This window comes from Cupressus sempervirens, chromosome 2, assembly GCF_028749045.1.
Source record: "Cupressus sempervirens isolate cs-2001-9-10 chromosome 2, ASM2874904v1, whole genome shotgun sequence".
Lineage (NCBI taxonomy): Eukaryota > Viridiplantae > Streptophyta > Pinopsida > Cupressales > Cupressaceae > Cupressus > Cupressus sempervirens.
The window spans coordinates 646,874,033-646,893,701 of record NC_143119.1 but is presented as its reverse complement, the minus strand read 5'-3'; the positions used below and the strand labels follow the sequence as shown (position 1 = coordinate 646,893,701).

Below are 19,669 nucleotides of genomic sequence, written 5' to 3'. Positions count from 1 at the left end.
GCAACTTTGATCTCTTCTTGTGTTTGTGCCTCTCTTCCTTATGATACTCGCCCTCCCTTTTTCGAGGGTGATCCAACCTCTTGCCTCCACCTAGACATATAAAGGTAGTTAGACATGATCTTCTTACCATTTCAGGTATCTATATAGCAAACCATTAGTTGCCAAAATTTACATCATTAATTCCATTAATCCATAGACAAATGTTTGAATAACTTCAAAAAACAATATCACATCTCAAACTGTGCAGTTTAAACAATTATATAAAAAGTTCCTAGAAGAGAGATGTAACAACCACCAAAACTCTTTACAGCCAAAACAATTTAATGCCCCTGATATTATTAAATAATTTTGTGTATGGCGCCAATATTAAAATAATTATCACCCTGGCCCTTTTAATTTTATTTTTGATAACACTTTGGCCGTGTCGATACTATTTGTAACCTTCTTTCGGGATGTTTCCCTAAAGCCATATATAAGGCTGGATTAATGTTGTCGTAGGTATGGGAATTTAATATTTTCTTTGTATGTGTGAATTCCAATTGGAGTTTAGTTGTCTACCATTTCGAAGGTGAAAGACCCTCCCTACTTCACATTCATAATTTCGGGAGTAACTCCTCCCCTATTCTGTTTTGCTCTCAGTCCGAGGTTATTGTAATCTTAATACAATTCCCTTTGCATATGCGAATTTCCAGACTTGTGTTTGGTGCATCGAATTATTGTTCTCTGTATCCGTTTTGTGTGAATCTACAACTCTATAACCGCATAGAGTGAGGGCATGTTGGGCTGTACGACCTTTGGACCATACATGAGCCAAGAGGAAGTGACTTTAGAGTTACATTCCTACTTGTATGGTGGCATCAAGGAGTGTATGGTGGTGACAATAGATGGTACGAGCTACCTAGCCAACCACACCATTCAAAGCGAGAAAATTGATGCCATATAGTTGTCATACAAAATGGAAGTATGAGTTGCTGCACATATATGTGATATCCCCATCAATAAGGTCCATATAATTATATAAATAATCATAATATAATATTAATAATCATGCAGTATAATTTATTATCATATTATAATAGTGCATGATATATTAATATGAGAATTAAATGTTATATTAAGCAATAAAATATAATATTTAGATTAATATTCAAAATACACAAATTAAATATATTATGCATTATATGTAATGGTATTAATATTAATATAAGAAATATAATTGATATATTATTATTACAATATATGTTATAATCTAATCATTAATGTAATTATATTATCAATATAATATAATTATTATAATATAATAAATGAAAAGACCCAGGTCTTAGAATAAAAAATTATATATATAGAATTCTAACATTGAGAGATGGTCATTCATGAATATGGAGAAATATAAAGGAAAATGAAAGGGATCAATCAGCAATCAAATCAGAGAACTGTGGAGAAGTACAGAATGAAAAAATGAGATATTTGATATGTGAAGGGAAATTGCAAAATCTATATTAAATAATTTAATGTCCTGGTTGGGGACATTACAAATGGTATCAGAGCAGCCTTCTTGCCATCCTGCGAAAAATAAAATAAAATGATGCCCTGTATATTCTCTTATCAACTATTTGCATTTAAAAAACATGAAGGACCAATCTTTCCTGAATACCACAAAAGTGTAAAAGAAAAGAAACAAGATTTATATATTTATAGAATTTCCATGTATATGTTTAAGAGAGATTATTCAATACTGATGAGGATGAAGGCTTTCCTATACTACTGTGGGTGTTTCTTCAGACATTTGATACATTGTTTAAAGAGACCAGATTCCAAATTTATCTGACACAATGTTTAAAGAGATCACATTCAGAATTTGTGAGAAGAAGTTATCATTTGGTCATCCTTACTAACACATGGTATCAAGTAAATTATTGAAGGATCATAGCGCATGAATAATATTTGGATTATATAGCTACATATCCTATACACCATCAGGGGTTTATCAAGGTTTCAATCACTTGTTTATTGGGAAGCAAATTGTATTGTGCATTCAGGGACATGAGTCTGTGCATTGAACAATTTACAGCATGTATTACTTGTTTACAGAGAGAAAAAAGAAAAGAAAAAGGTTTTCCATAACTCATATATACGTGATTCCTCCACTAACTTCTTTTGATTGTTCAGTCAATCCCTTTCCATGGGAGGCAGAAGTTTGTGACCATGATGATACATTCAAAGCACCAGACCAACAAATGCTTTAATGAGCTGATGAAGGATTCATTGTTCCCAATTCTCGCTATGAACGAAAAGATAAAATACTGATATGATTAATTGGCAGTTATAATTTTTTATTAACTGAAATAGTGAATCTCAAGGTTGCAATTGATTATTCCATTAGTGGAGAAGAATTTGGCAGTGATATGCTATCAAACTTGTCTGATCATAGCCTTGATTTTGAAGAGCTTAAGAAATGCAGGATCAAAACTAAATAAGAGAACTTGAGATTTTAATACACTTAGCAACAGAAAATCATACACAATGTATCTTTTAGCATAGCATTACATCATGGTGTGATATATCTCAACTACTTGCCATGCTCAAATACTAACGGTTAGAGATGAGTCAAAAAAAGAAAGTGTTAAAAAACAAAAAGCTAATATTGTCACCGCAAATTATATTGAAGGTGGCAAGTGAATTATAACCTAGCCATCTTGCATAGAAAGAATACCCCAGGTGGATTAAGAGGGTAGAGGGACTAATAAGTATATATATCAAGCATAAAGCCTTCCATGGACTGCTTGTATAGGGAAGTATAGTAATGTGAGGTAAGTATTATTTGCCTATTTTATTATGTATATGTAATTTTAGCGAATCTTAGATTATTAAAAATATTTAGGTTAAATAGATTATTAAATATATTTAAAGAAATAAGGAGATTATATGTTCAGAAAACATAGATTAAGATTTACAAAGTAGGTTGATTATATGTTTAAATTAGATATTTATTGAATCTATTTGAATGATCAAATATTATTATGTGAATTATTATTGAACATAGAATTATTTTCCAAATCTTATTTATATTTGATCCATGGGAAGAAGAGTATAATGTTACCAAGCAAGGGCTTGTCTAAGTCCAAGCAATTGGATATTTTATCCCAAGATAGGGTAGGGGTTAGAGACTTGTGATCCTTTGGGATACAAGCTTTGGACCTGTAAACTTTGAGGGGATCCATTTGCACATTTGCCATCTAGGCAACTTGGATAACATTCAGAGGGATTTCTTATGGTCAAGTGTTGAAGGGAAAAAAAGATACCCACTAGTTGCCCAGGACAAAGTCTGCCTTCCTAAGCACTATGGAGGTCTTGGCATAAGGAAGCTTTCTCACCTTAATAAGGCTCTTTTGGCAAAGCAATTATGGCATATCTTCAACAGTACTGGGGAATGGAGAGACACATTGGTCAACAAGTACATTAAGAGGCCTTCTATCCAGTTCTCCCTCTTTAGTGAGGACATTCCTAAAGGTTCTGCTATCTGGAATGGTTTACTTAAAGCCAGGGACCTGGCAAAGGCCAAAGTTTCTTGGAAATTGGGAAATGGGGAGGATATCCAGTTCTGGTCTGATAATTGGCTTTTTCAGGGCCCCCTAATGAACAATCCGGTCTATGATGTTTGGGCGAACCATTGTATCCAACTTTTTGGGCTGAAAGTCTGTAATTATAGGAATGACCAGGGTTGGATAGATCTATCTATAATCTCTGAAGATCTAAGTCCAATCATGTTAATGTTAAATTCAATGGTTCTCAGCAACGAGAGGGATGAAATGATCTGGGGGGACAACTCCAATGGTAATTACTCTGTTGCTTCTGGGTATATGGCTCTTTGGAGCTCAAAAGAGAGACCTCCTTGGTCGAAAGCTTGGATCCCAGGCCTCACTCCAAAAATCAATATATTTTATTGGCTGGCCTTACAAAACAAAATTCTCACTCAGGACAACCTATTAAAAAGAGGTCAGATTTTGCCAAGCAAATGTAGTTTATGTAAGAACCAACTGGAAACTAGCAATCACTTGTTCATTCACTATACCTTCGCTAGGAAGGTCTGGGACTTCCTGACCCAAGACTTAGGGATTAGCTGGTGCATGCCAGATAATCTCCTGGATTTTTTTTGCCAATGGAAATCCTTGTTCTATTCCCCTGTTTTGCAGGATTTAGGTACCTGGATCTTACCCCACTTCTGCTGGAGCATATGGAAGGAGAGAAACAATAGAATCTTTAGAGACAGAGAGGAACTTGCCATTGTCCTCGGGAAAAAGATTAACAAAAATATAAAGGAAAACTACCTAGTAAGGAAGGGGGGAGATATCGAAATGGGCGGTAGGAAAATGGAGAAGGAAAAAGAAAACTGTTAAAAAAACAGGAAGCCAAGTGGCTTTTCCCCCTAGAAGGATGGCATAAAGCCAATTTTGACGGAGCCTCGAAGGGAAATCCTGGCTCCTCGGGATGTGGAGGCATTATTAGGAATGAATTCGGGGATGGAGTTGCGGCCTTCTCTCTCCCGCTTGGATTCCAAACTAATCACTTCGCGGAAGCAAGTGCGGCCTGTCATGTGGTGAAACTGGCTTTTGAAGTTGAAGTTACCAATTTATGGCTTGAAGGGGACTCGAATAATATTATTAAAAGTTTAAATGACAAATCTCATTATTCTTGGTCGATTGCAAATCATATTAATGAGACACGTGAGACTCTTGCTAAATTTGAAAGAGTCCATGTCACTCATGTTTTTCGAGAAGCAAACTCGATGGCAGATTGGTTTGTAAATAATGGTGTCCAATCCGACCAAAAAATGACCTGGCAACCGAGAAAGAGTTTTCCGGCGAATGTTAAGAGTTTGATCGAGCTGGATAAGATCCAAGGGAGTACGGAGGAGATCAAACTGCTATTATGAATAGAAAAGGCTTATGGGGAAAGGGTACAACTCATAAAGACTGCATTGGTAAATGCAAGAAGTGGGAATTATTACATTTTATTCGGCACGCTTCATGGGTCTTTTGTTGCATTCGTAATCTGAGCAAAGACAAGAACTATTTCTTCATCCGCCATCAAAAACATGGAGAACCCTATCAGGTGGTGAGGTTTCAGAGAGCTGTGCTTATGAGAATTGTGGGAGAGCAAAGTACCAAAATGGTGGGAGAAAGGTGCAGAAAAGAACCGGTGGGAAAAATGGAGAAGCAGGGAGAAAGTTTTGGATAAGCTGGTTCAGGGCGAGATTTCAAGGTATATCACGAAGTTGCATGGCTACAACCAAAATGTGACTGACAGCATGGTCAATTCGTGGAAGGATGGTAGAGTCAAGGTGAATGGGATTGCTTTTCTGATAACGGAGGAGGTGATCTCGGCTGTGATTGAGATTCCAATGGTGGGCTTTAAGTTCTTTAGGGATAAAAAGCTTTCGGCTAGTGCTATGAAGGACTTTGCCGACAATCTTAAGGAGCTGAATGCCCTGAAAAAAAGTGATACGTTTTATGATCCGGAGTCTATAATGAAGATTTGGAGGTATCATCTGCGCGTTGTCATTGAGTACATTACTCTTGACCCTAGGTTTGATCGTGTTCGCACCCACCATTTTGTTCTTCTAAATCATTTTCGTCATGATAGCAAAGTTTCTTTCCCTTTCTATTTGTTGAATTCTACGAGCAAGGCGGTGTCAAGCTTCAAAAAGAAACCCTCTGCTAACCCTGCTCTGCATGAGGGGCTGTTACTGCTCATCTATGAGCACTTCAAGGCTCAGACGATTAGTAACATCCCGTTGCAGGCTGGGAATGAGGAAATCGATAGCTCTAGCTATTCCTCTGACTTGGATGATATTCAGAGCATTAGTTTTGAGGAAGGAGAGCTTACCTTCGTGGGTAAAAAAGCTTCGCCAAATGTAAAGAAGTCTCCCTCCCCCATCATCCCTAGAAGAATTAGCCCTAGAGATCATGGTCAAAAGAAGACCGAGAAGGAGGAACATGACACCTGTGATGAATAGGAGGCGATGGAGTTTGAAGATGAGGAAAAGGAAAGGTAGGAGGAAAAAATGGATTCCCAAGGTGGGAAGAAACGCAAGAGGGTGGGCACGGAGGATGAGAGGTTGCAGTAGGACCTGGACTCTTCCCCGATCCCTCTCTCCCCTATCCATCCCCAGGCCCATCCAGAGGAGCAGACTCAGGATAGTTTTGGTGCTGAGTGTGGGGAGGTGCTGGCCAAAGATAAGAGGAAAGCATGGAGAAATATTAATGTGAGGACCTCGAAAGTGGGTATTTTCAGGGAAGTGATGAACCCCCAGATCTTGGTGGACAATCAGGAGGAACTGCGTTTTGAAGAGCTCATTAACCCTGCGATAGTGGCTATCTCTGATAATGCCAGGGAATTTGGGATGAACCTCTTGAACAATGCCTGCAACAGCATGGTTGATAATTTCAGGTCAATCAAGTGGCTTTTTCACGAGCTAGAGGAGGTTAAGGAGAAGGTGGTTCAAATGGAAGGAGCCAGGAATCTTAAGGGCCTGGAGAAAGGGACAGGTTATGATGATAGGCATAGCCTGGTGGAAAGGAGGATCCACAATCTGGAAAATTATAATCACAATTTTTCGAGCCAGACGATCTCACCGATCAACTCGATCAATAACAACATTTTATCTTTAACTGAGTGGCTTAAAGATAGAGGCACGCAAGGGGATGTGGAAGGAAAAGACAAGGGTAAAGCCAGATCCGATGAAGATAATACAACTGGTATCACCTTTTCTACTCTAGACTAGGAAGATCTCAGGACTCACCAGCAGGAGGCCAAGGAGAACAAGATGGCATAGGAGGCTACACAGGTCATGTAGGAGCTGGAAAGAAAGATTGAGGAGTAGTTCCTGTTATTTTCCTTTTTGGCTGGCTTTTCGTTCTGGCTTTTGATTGGTTAGTTTTGTCTTTTCTTTGGCCTTTGTTTATTTCGCTGGGCCTTGTGCTATTTCAGCCTTTAGACTTGTTTCTTTTGTGGCTGGGCTTCTAACGCTTATTTTCAACCTGATTTGTATTAACTCTTGGGTTTCAGGATCCCTGTAAAACTTGTTTATCCAATCAAAAACTTGGATAACATATATACCTTCTGATTCTAAATTTAGATAATAACATCATTATTAACAATAACACACTATCCTTTACTAAGTTGAAATAATAATATGACTAGATATACAAGAACTGATGTTACTTCCTATATGGCCAATAAGAGAAGAAAATGATGTCACCAACGAGGGGCTTGTCGAAGTCCAAGCAATTGGACCTTTGCCCCAAGATAGGGTAGGGGTCAGCGATCTTTGATCCTTCGGGACATAGGCTTGGACTTGTAAACTTTGAGGGAATCCATTTGCACATTTGGCATCTAGGCAACTTGGATAACATCAATTCCTTCCATCTTTTGAGGTTGACATGGAGCAATTTTTCGTGATTCACATTTTATTGAAATGTATATATACATAAATGTATCGATGATAACTTGTGGTTGTAGGATTCTATCAAAGAATTAAAAGGAATTAATGAAGAATGCATGTATTATGTGTCTACTTCGTGTTTGCTTCGTGTTTTCAAGAATTCATGTGTCTACACCGTGTTTTCATGTGTTTGCTTTGTGTTTTCATGCATTAATGTGTCTACTTTGTGTGTTTTCATGCATTAATGTGTCTACTTTGTGTATTTTCATGCATTAAGAGGTATACTTCATAAATTATTTAGGTCTTATTGCACCTAAATATATGTTGTGTATGTTAAAACTATCATAAAGGTTTTGTATGAATAATCTTTGCTTGAGGACAAATAAAATCTGAGAGGGGAGGACTGTGATATCCCCATCAATAAGATCCATATAATTATATAAATAATTATAATATAATATTAATAATCATACAGTATAATTTATTATCATATTATAATAGTGCATGATATATTAATATGAGAATTAAATGTTATACTAACCAATAAAATATAATATTTAGATTAATAATCTAAATACATAAACTAAGTATATTATGCATTATATGTAATGGTATTAATATTAATGTAAGAAATATAATTGATATATTATTAATACAATATATGTTATAATCTAATCATTAATGTATTTATATTATCAATATAATATAATTATTATAACATAATAAAGGAAAAGACCCGACTCTTAGAACAAAAATCTATATCTATAGAATTCTAATATTGAGAGATGATCATTCTTAAATATGGAGAAATATAAAGGAAAATGAAAAGGATCAATCGACAATCAAATCAGAGAATTGTGGAGAAGTGCAAAAGGAAAAAATGAGATATTTGATCTGTGAAGGGAAATTGTAAAATCTATATTAAATAATTTAATGTCCCAGCTGGGGACATTGCAACATAATAGAAGTTCGAGTTGTTGTACAAACTTCATCAAATACCACCAAACATTGGTAGGAGGAGAGGTTCTCTGTACATGGAAGAGGAAAACCCCAAGCACCATATTGTGGACCCATTTATGTGTATGGGTGTCTAGTTTGTTGTGTAGTGAAGATACATAGCCAACACTTGAACTTTGGCCGTACAAATTGCATTGTTGGAAGACAATTCAAGCTAGTTGTGTGTGGGTAGGATAATGTGGGAACATTACAGTGGTATCGGAGCTAGTAATTTTTTCCAGCTTGTCGGGTCATGTATGCATAAAACACTCAAAATATACACTAGAAGAAGATACCGTTCCTCCAAGAATTTGGGGAACCCCCAGACCCTACCGCTGAAGTCATGGCATTGTTGAGGGAACTAACTTGAAGTCAAGATCATCTCAACAAAACTATGGCCAGAGGGGAACAACGACAGAAGCTCACAGAGGATAGATTGTGGCAATTGGTGTTGGGCAGAACAAATGGAGATCATAATGGATAAAGTGACAGTTTGGTCACCTAGAGGCTAAACTCACAACACTCACACTCCTAAGCATTGATATAAACATTTCCCAAGAGAACGAAAGGAACTCATAGGGGGCAAGAGGCCACCTTCCAGGAGTTGCAAGAGAAGTTGAATGAAGACTAGAGGAATGCAAATCTTGAGGGAGATATATCCTTCAAAGATTATGTTGAACTCTAGATGAAATATGTGGGTGACAAAGGTCTTGGCTACTAAAGTGATGTTATCGAACGAAAGGCTGGCAAGATTAATTTTTCATCCTTTGATGGGACCAGAGCAACGTTGATATGAGCTTGGGTACAAAAAGAAAATACCTACTTCTAGCTCAACTAGATGCTTGAAGATGAGACCTCCAAATTTGCAGCACTTCGCCTGAAAAAGTTGCTCATGAATGGTAGCATCATGGAATTGTTACCCTTGGCCACGATCAAATTACCTCTTATGCCAAACTCTGAGAGAGGCTTATAGACCGCTTTGATGGGAATGATCTAGAACTTAATTTTAAGGAGTTGGTGTAATTGAAGCAATATAAATTTATCGACAGTTATATTACAAAATTTCAAAGACTGTCTACACTGGTAACAAATATCTCAGAAAGGCGATTGATTGTGTTGTACATGGATAGACTATTGAAGCCTCTAAAAGGTTGGGTGAAGAAATTAAGAAGGCATGTGACATGGTGGCATCCTCTTCTTCATTTACGAGTTATTTGCACTCTAAGACATCTGTTGTTCTGAAGGACATAGTGAACAAACCCCATCCAAAGAAGCCATCATTGGATGCGATTACCAAATAGGAGCTTAGGAGGAGGAAACTTTGTTTTAGCTATAGGGAATCGTGAGAACCAGGCACTGATGCTTAGGCAAAGGAACAGTCCATTACATTGAGGTGATGCTTAACAAGGAGGACGATGAAAGTGAGCTTAAAGGAAATAGTTAGCAAGCTTCCAAGGAGGTTAAATCACATAGAGAGAATTGCCATGCTAGTACTACAAGGAGGCCCCATCACAACACTTACTAGTACTGCAAGGTGCACTAAATTCCAGGTACAGGGTACACTCCAGGGACATCAGGTCATGGTCATGCTTGATAGTGGGGCCACTCTCAACTTCATCAACTGATCACTTGTGATCTAAAGGGGTTTCCCATGGAAGCATACCAAGGGTTCACAATCAAGGCGTAGGAAGAAATCTTGTCATGTACCAATTTGGTTCCACAACTAAGCATTACCATGGGGAACCACATGGTGACACATGACTTCTTTGTGGTAGATTTGGATGACATGGAGGTCATATTAGGCATCCAATGGATGAAGATTGTTTATGTATAAACATAGAGTTTCAAGAGGATGGAGTTCTCCTTTGAAGTGGATTGTAAAAAGATAGTGCTGAGGGGGATGTTTAATGGCGGTTCGAAGGAAATCTTGATACGATGGATGGAGGCAATCTTCAGACATGATGATGTAGTATGGGCAACATATTGCTTGGTCTCAGTAGAACCTATACAGGGGCAAAAAACTTACTACCAGGATGAGAAGCTTTAGGCAGTTTTGGATAAGCATAGCATGATCTTTGATTTTCCACCTGGCATACCTTTGCTCTATGGTTTGTGGCACACCATCAAGTTGGAGGGAAGAGCCAAGCTCGTCATTATCACAGCCTACCACCATCCTAAGAAGTTTAAGGATTAGATAGAGAAGATGATCTAGGATCTCCTCAACAAAGGATGCATCAAGCCCAACTCTAGCCCTTTTCCATTGTCGGTAGTGCTGGTAAAGGAGAAGATCGATCACTTTGGATGTGCGTGGACTACCATGCATTGAACAAAAGGACTATGAAAAATAGGTTTCCCATCCCTAAGATCAACGAATTAGATGGCACAGTCTATTTTTCCATTGCTCTCGCTACCATCAGATTTGTATGAGGGAGCAAGATGTGGAGAATACAACTTTTTTGTTGCCACTAAAGATACCATGAGTTCAAAAAGCAGCTATGCTAGTTCTTGTTGGCATTCTTTGATGACATACTCATCTATAGCAAGTCATGGAACATTTGAGGTACTTAGACGATGTTCTACGAATCATGGAGTCAATCATTTTCTACTAAGAGGTCCAAATGTGAGTTTGAAATGACGAAGATATTGTATTTGGGACACATTATTAGTGCCTGAGTGGTTAAGGTACATTAAGACAAAATTCAAGCCATTCTGGATTTGCCGCCTCCCAAAACTCTTAGAGCTGCATGGATTTTTTTGATTGTGCAATCATTATAGAAGGTTTATGACGGGATATTCATAGCTTAGTGTGCACCACTCACAAGTTTGACAAAGAAAGAATCCTTTCGTTGGGATGAGTAGGCACAACACACCTTTGAGAAGTTGAAGGAAGTCACGATTCCTATCCAGTGCTGACATTTCCAGACTTAACTCACTCATTCGTCCCAGAGTGCGATGCATTGGGAGAAGGCATTAGGATGGTTTTAATGCAAGACTATCACCCCATTTTGCTTGAGAGTCAAGAAGCTCTTAGGAATGGAGTAGCTATACTCCATCTATGACAAGAAGACTCTTGCAATCATCCATGCACTGACAATGTTTAAACAATACCTCGTTGGAGCAAAGTGTCATGTAGACAAACTATGACAACCTAAGATATTTCTTGAAGCAGAGGATTTGAATGAATGACAATAAAATTGGGTTAACAAAATCCAAACATTTGATTTTCATATTAATTATGTGAAGAGCAAAAATAATGTGGTGGCCGATGCCCTGACTAGAGGGCCTGCCTTATGTTCTCTATCCCAGATTTTGGTGGATTGGAAGTCACATCTGTTGGTTGAATACAACAAGAATTCATGTTCCAACTAATGGATGGTCAAGTGTAGGATGAAAGATACAAAGTGGTTGATGATAACATTTACTACAAGGAAAGAATCTATTTGGTACATGAGTCCAAGATGAAGGAAAGAATTCCAGTTACCTTGGGATTCATCTCTAGCCTAATTTCCCCCGTCCCAATCCCAGGGACAAATGATAATAAATTTAAACAAGATAAAACAAATGACAGTCACAACATTAATCTCTTTATACAGTAATAGCACTGGCAATCGCATAAACATTAGCAGACCAAGATGTTAGCCATCATAGATGCTCATGAGCTGGAATAAATTCTTTTCAGACCTTCTTGTTCAAAACTTGCTGCTTCAAACAGAACTTCTTTTGTCCTTCTCTACCTTTAGGTGACTCTGATTTTGATGCAGAGCTGGCTGAAGCGGAATAGGAGCAGCAATGTGCTTTGTTTTCAGGTACTTGATTTTTATATTGAACATGAAACTATATGGCAGCGCTTAGCCTCTAGGCATTTTAGTTTTGTATGTTAAAGTTATTTACATATTTTCTGTTATTAAATGCATACATGATATTGACTATGAATATTGAATTCCAATTTTCGAATTTTGAATGCATATTGTGTTTTGAAACAGTGAGATGTTGTAAACTTGTATGTTAAGGTTCTATGATGTTTAACAATTTAAATGACATGCTTTACACATATTTTCTAATGAATGTCATGTATATCAACAAATTTCCTATATTTTTAATAATTTCCCTATATTTTATATAACCATCCCCTCATTGTCCCCTTGCCGTCCCCAATTTTGGCAAAAAACGTTGCTGTCCCAGAAACTTGTCCCCCTCATCCCTTGCCATCCCCGTCTTAGAAACTCAGGGTAACACTGAAGAATTCTAAAAGAAATGCAGGACTCACCCTTGTTTGGACATTTGGGATGCCTGAAAACTTACAGATAGATCTGTGTAAGGTTTTCTTGGAAGGGCCTTAAGAATGATGTTCTGCAGTACGTGCGGGATGCTACACTTGCTAGTAGAACAAATCTGAGACACCTTACCTGCAGGACTACTACAATTGTTGCTAATCCCTGACTAAAAGTGGGATGACAACTCGATGAATTTTATTACAGGACTTCTCAAAGTGCAAAGAAAGGATTGCATCTTTGTCGTGGTAGATCATTTCACCAAATATTCCCATTTCCTTGCCATCCCCACCAATGCCAAGCTACTCAAGTGGACGAGTTGTTCTTATGTGAGGTATACTGGTTGCATGGTTTTCTGTGGAGCATCATGAGTGACAGGGATAGCCATTTTCTCAAAACCTTTTGGATGGAGTTGTTTCGGTTGGTAGGAGCAGAGTTGTCACCAAGCATGATGTACCACCCATAGATGGATGGACAAACGAAGATTGTGAACAAATGGCTGGAGGGTTATCTCAAGAACTATACTTAAACACAACAAAAGCCATGAGTTTCATGTTACATTTAGGAGAACTCCATTACAACACCAAAATTAGATGGGTGGCTAAACCATCTAAGTCAAACTTGTGAAACAAACACAAAAAAAATAGAAGTCTTTAAATTTATTTTAAAAGTTTTCTTAGTTAAAAATCAATTTGATTTGGATTACTCCATTGGAACGTTATCTTCAATTTAAAAATGAGTTACATTCTTCCTTGAAAATTAACCTTTTTATTGGAAGACTTACTAATTACAAATTTCAGTTTATATGTATTTTCGTGGCAATTTCATATAATTCAATCCTTTAATTCTTATATTAATTCGATCTTTATGTCACCAATGGCTTTCGACATTTTTCATTTGGTCCATGTTTCTAGCAAATTCATCAATAACAAGGGCCTTTATTAGAAGGCGACATTTCTTACATGTTCAATCGCCACTACTTTTGTTTCCTCATATATATCATTTATATCATATACCACATTTTCACAAATATTGCCTGGTACCAAATCACGTGGATGCTCCTCCACAATCTTAAAAGAACATCAAGCACTTCACTACATGTGTTCAACATTTGCTGGCATTTTACAATACGATTGCAAGCCATTAAAAAAAGTAACTCAATTATAAATATGATCAATTGAGGACTGTGTATCACATGAAAGAAGAAAATTTCATCTTTTTAAAAGTAACATCTCTATAAAAAGATCAATGTGTTTAGTAGAGAAACGATGGACAAGTTAGAATATATAAGCCTGTTTGTTGAATACCAATAATTTTATTTGAGGGAATAAAAGAGTCTTTTTGCACTTCACTGAAGGAGTGAATGAGAAATATTCTTGAACATGAAAAAACATCCCTAGAATTATTTTGTAGTTGGTCCATTTGTAAATAAATTAAGATTTGGGAGAGGAGTGTGTTACAAGTTTATAACTAACACAATAATGGTCCCTATTTTTTTATAAAGGTAAAAGCTATGCTCCAAAAAAGTTTTTGGGATGGGGACGTTTTAGGGGACGGGAACGTGTTTCCAGTACAGGTACGGGTTGAAGCCAAAATTTAGGGGACGACTATAAAATATAGGGTATTTAAAAATTTTTATATATGGAGATTTAGACTTCTTTAGAGATATATTTCATTGTTTGAAATATGCATATCATAACAATGATAACATTGATAAACCATTCACCATAGAATACATGGAAATTGAAAACTATCAAGATTAATCATTAAAATAATAAAATCAAAATGAGAATGATATGATGATATATCCGAATATTGCATACAATTAGCAAAAATGCCCAAAGGCTCCAAGTATCAATGTATCATCATCATGCATGAAATCAAAATGACATAGTGAAAGTAAATACTAGAAGTGTAAATGAGATTTCCGACTCCATAATAATCAAAAGCAATAATGTGTTTGAGTATCTGCAAAGTGGAAAGCCAAATATATGGTTGTCCTCTAGGAATCTAAATCTCTATCTAAATCAAGATCAGCGCCAGTCTCTTCCTCTGAATCATTGGCAGGGGTAGGTAGAGGGTCCTCATCCAATGGAACACCAAGCAGCTCTGGAGGTGTGTTATCCTCATGCAATGCATCCTTGGGATTAACATCCCAACGTAGTGTTGGAGTCTATCAATACTCAAGATTCTGTCGCTCCTGTAGTCGCAATACACTGTGAACAACCACAAGCTTCTCCAATTGTCTAGAGGTAAGGTTGTTCCTCTTTACCGATTGGATGAAGCTATATGTAGATCAATTCCTCCCTGCAATAGAGGAACTCGCAACCTGTGAGAGAAGACAGATGGCAAGGCCTTTCAGCTCAGGTGCGTCTCTACCATGCCATGTCCACCATCCAATCGGGTCCCTTTGAGCTAATGTAGCTCTATTACTCCTCGCCTCTGGTCTACCAAATGTTGGACCACAAAGATTGGCAAAGTCAAGCCATTGCTCTCGAATTTTTGTAGCATCCTCTGCATTATACATTTTTGAAAGGGACTTGAAGAAGCCCTCCTTCACCTATATTGAACAAACAAAAATTTAGAAGTTAGAGTTTATAAACTTTACAAATAAAATAAAAAATTAAAAAATATGTTATAAAATCAGAAATCCTAAACATAAATTAAACTCACCTCCTCATCACTAGATGAAGGCAGTCTCCCAGGCCTTGGTGCATACCATTTGGGATTGACTGCATGGGCTGCCATATGAAGTGGGGTGTTTATAGTGTTAAACCTTTTCCTTACAATGGGCTTAAGATGCTCCTCATAGAACTCCAAAGTAGGTTCCTTCTCTTTAATAGCTTGCTTGATTTGCCCAAGCATGCTATCAAAAGTCTCATAAATCTCTCCAAGGCTAGGAGAGTCAGTATCAACATATTTAATGACTTGCACAATAGGGTCAATGAAGGAGCAAATGTATCTGCAAATGAAAGAAAATTGCAAGTGAGAAACATCATATGTTTAAAAAATCAGCAAGTGCTTAAATCAGAAATATTTTTATTAAATCAGCAATAACAATTATGAATTATGATGTCAATTATTTAAGTTTCTTACCTCATTGTAGTCTACCGGTTCTCATCCAGGGTTCTTTGTCTGACAAGTCTTCCATCCGGGGTGCTTGATTCATGCCATCTATTCCACTCTGCATTGACCACCATGGACTGTAAGGCCTCTTGGACCTCAAGCATTCTCTCCAACAACATGAAGTAGCTAGCATATCTAGTCTCCACAGGCTTGAGGAATGCTTTTTTGGAAAATATCCTAAATAATGCAAGAGATGTGTGATGATTGCAAATAAACATTTGCATGTTGCTAGCTTTAGACACCATAGTCTTTATCCAATCAAATTTTCCAAAGTCCTTCAAGGTGTTATTCAATGCATGTACACAACATGGTGTCCAAAAAATGTGTCTATATGTGCTCTCTACTATCAATCTAGCTGATTTACACACCCAGGCTGAATTAGTGACTACTTGCACAACATTTGAAGCCCCTACCTCTTCTATAGCATCGTTCAAAATCTCAAATTGGAAGGATGCATCTGTCTTTTTTTCGAAACAATCAATGGCTTTAAGAAAATAGGCCCCCGCTGTAGTAGTGACAATAAGATTGATGAGTGGCCGATGTTTGATATTAGTCCAACCATCCATGATGATAGAACATCCATCACTCATCCATGTTTATCTCATATCCTCCATCAAAATGCTTACTTTTGAGTACTCTTTGTCAAGTATAGTGGTGCGTAATTTAGTCTCTCCTGGTGGTACAAATGAGGGACCGGCAACATAAATATCTTTGCACATTTGTTTATTGAATGATGAACGGGAAACATGGTATGGTATGCCATGAGCAACAAGAAATCTGCCAATGGACTCTTCAGCTCTCTCTTTTGCTTGTATGATAAATAAATCAGCCACATTGGTATTTCTCTTGGCCTTTCCCTTCCCTTTACTAGCAGTGCTAGTGGGAGTGAATGAGGGTGTGGATGTGCTACCTATAGGACCCCTAGATTTTAATAACTCCCCCTCCACATGCAACCTATTGGCCTCAAGTTTTTCATCATCCTTAATTTTTTTGCAACCTTTCACCCCTTCCCACCTATCCATAAAAGATGACAATACACTCGTGTAGCTCCTAAAAATAATGTTTTACATATATGACACTCTCATTCCCTACTACCCCCGAATTTTTCCTCTTATTGTTGTCTACTTTTGTGACAAATTGTAGGAGAGGTTTCTTAGGGTTGAATGGGCCTTTGGCATATTTTTTTAGGGCTTTGGAAGGGCACTCAAATGGATTAGGCATCGCATCTTTCATAGGTACATCTATATTAGACTCACTTGATAAATCATCCATGGCTGCCCTAGGTCTTTTTCTTGGTCTTTGTAAATGTGATACTTGAGTTTCTTGTATGGCAACATCCATGCTATCACTACTTCCCTTACTCTCACTGCTGCTCATGTTTTTGCCTTTGGATTTTACAATGTATTATACTGCTGCAAGTTATGGAAAAAAAGAACATTTCAATATTCCATTCAACATGCCCTCTCTATGTCATTGGAAAAATTGAAAAATGACAACAAACAACAATAAATTTGAATCAAATAAAAAGAAAATAAAGAACATACCTGGAATGAAGTTGAAATGAAGGCAAAACCTCCTCTTGCACCTCCAAAGCGCACTCCTCTTTTGTTGTTGTTGTTTTGAAGTTTTCCTCTTCCTCTTCCCAACATGCAAACATTTACAAATTGAAATGAACAATACTTTTTAAGTATTTACCTTTTGTTATTTGAAGCCACATTAGGGTTCCCTTATTTTAAAAATCTCCAGCGCCCATGTGGGGCTCGGGCAGATGTGAAAAAGCAATAAAAAACCCTTTTTTTTTGGGCTTTTAACTTAACCGTCACTAGCTGGGAAAAGGGGACAGCGTTAACAATAGGGAACGAACAAGGGATGGGAATGGAGTCCCAGGTACGGGATTCTGTACCCCCGTTTCCTAACAAAAAAATTTGCAAGTTTTAGGGACGGTACCTCTGTTCCCCAATTTGGGATGTCGCAGGGGACGGCGGAAATAGTTACTTGCATCCCCGTTTTGTACTTGGTATGGGGATGAGCCTAAAAAGGCCAGAACTGCGTTCTCGTGGAGCACAGGGTAAAAGTGGACGAGGCACTATATATATATATATATTGCTATAATAACCAGATTCAAAGGCTCATTAGGGAAAGAATCTGGAAAGAAAACCCACTGCCTTGACAGCATTATCTAATTTACCGGAAATAAGTAAACCCACAGAACTATATTTGTCCCTGAATTTCTGCAAATCTTCACAATCACTATTGAACCTGTTCTCAAAGGCTGAAAAATGGTTGAAAGACAGTCCCTAGAACAGCTGTGATAGCTCTCCAACCTGCAAAACTGTTCCTGAATTTGCATAATGAAATAAGAAAACAAGCATGCCAATGGTGAACAGAAGATAGCCCGTCTTTTGTTTTGTTGAGCTGGGGGTGGATGGGGATGAGTAGGATGGTTGGAAGTGTGGTTAGGTTAGGCAACTAGTTTTGCTTTTAAGTTAACTCGGATCAGATGTTTCAAAGTTCAGCAGTTGTAGCTTAGACATGTATCCAGATCTGCTATGATGGACCATGGTGTGTGCAAAACTTATTATAGTTCTGTATGCTTGTGTTTTGTATAATCCAAAAACACAATACAGCCACTTGCTTGGGTGTTCTAACTTTTATCACACGGGCCTTGTAAATTGCTAAGCTTGTTACACTGTTGTAGGTTTAATGTAGGAGATTCCAAATTAGGAGGATACAGGAACCTAATGCTGATGCCAGAATACCAAATAAAGCTGCTTCTGTAAAAATAAAGCATGTCCTAGTTCATGCATAAGGGTGCACAGCTGCTACCAAAATTACCTCTCCCCAACTACATTTTAAGTCTTTGTGTGTGTCTTGGTGACTATTAATGTGTTGAAACACTGCTAATTGATGCTTGTGTTAAAAGGCCCGTTGATTGCACACCATTTGATCTTAGTGTTTGCAGTGATATCTGCAATTACACCCTTCCACATAAAGTTATATATTTTCTACAAAATCAGGGATATTTGGTTTTACACTAAGAATCATCTTACAAGTTTAGGTTCTCACTTTGGCTGTACTGACTGTAGATAATGTTTGGTAGATAGATTCTACCAATGACTGCGCTAAAAAGTATTAAGAATCTTTATGGGATGACCCCATCAAATTGTAATATGTATGCAATGAAATCATGACGTTCACATTTTTTTTATTGTCAAGTTTTTAGGTGAGTCTTTTGTTTAAGATGAATAGTTATTAAGGATTGCACTTATTTTCATGCTTTATTCATTGTAATTCAGGGAAATTTCAGGAGTAAAGATGAAGAGAGAATACCGGGAATTCATTAATGCCAATAGGGGATGATGCATAAATCTGGATATAATCAACGTATAATCTATGAAGTTTCTTGTAGACTAGTTAAGATCATTATTTTTTGAAACCTGTCGGAAGATGACAGAAGATTTCAGATCCTCTAGGGAGAGTTCTATCTTGAAGATGTAATAAGCCCCCAAGGTTACTATTGATAATGACGCAAAAGTGAATTCTGTATCTGTGAATTTTTCTTTTTAATATAAGGTGATTTTCACCACATTTTCGAATTGTGATTGCTTACATGAACCAATAAATTGTAAATTTGCTTTAAAAACTCTCTTAGTCAGATCAGTTAATATTGGATAGGATCATGTTTGCTAAGATGAATTATTAAATTGTAAATGTGCTTTATAAAAGCTCTCTTAAGGTGACATCAGTTAATATTTGATATTGTGCACAGGAGGTTCACAATGAAAAATACTGCATAATAAGCCCCTTTATTTACTCAGAGTTTTGATTACAA

General features: G+C 37.3%; 1 protein-coding gene across 3 annotated transcripts in view; it reads left to right on the top strand.

Annotated features, from left to right (window-relative positions):
* LOC149575035 (thioredoxin reductase NTRC-like) overlaps positions 1 to 19,433 on the top strand; it is a 121,427-nt gene extending 101,994 nt beyond the window's left edge. For 2 of the 3 annotated variants that reach the window (XM_089814896.1, XM_089814897.1), the window contains exon 10: positions 19,134 to 19,433. In XM_089814896.1, the coding sequence (XP_089671022.1) occupies positions 19,134 to 19,197 (64 nt within the window). In that variant the 3' untranslated portion in view covers positions 19,198 to 19,433. Of the gene's footprint in view, positions 1 to 12,201; positions 12,247 to 19,133 lie in introns of all 3 variants that reach the window. The other variant, XM_089814898.1, reaches the window with a different exon arrangement.
* Positions 19,434 to 19,669: the final 236 nt, after the last annotated feature.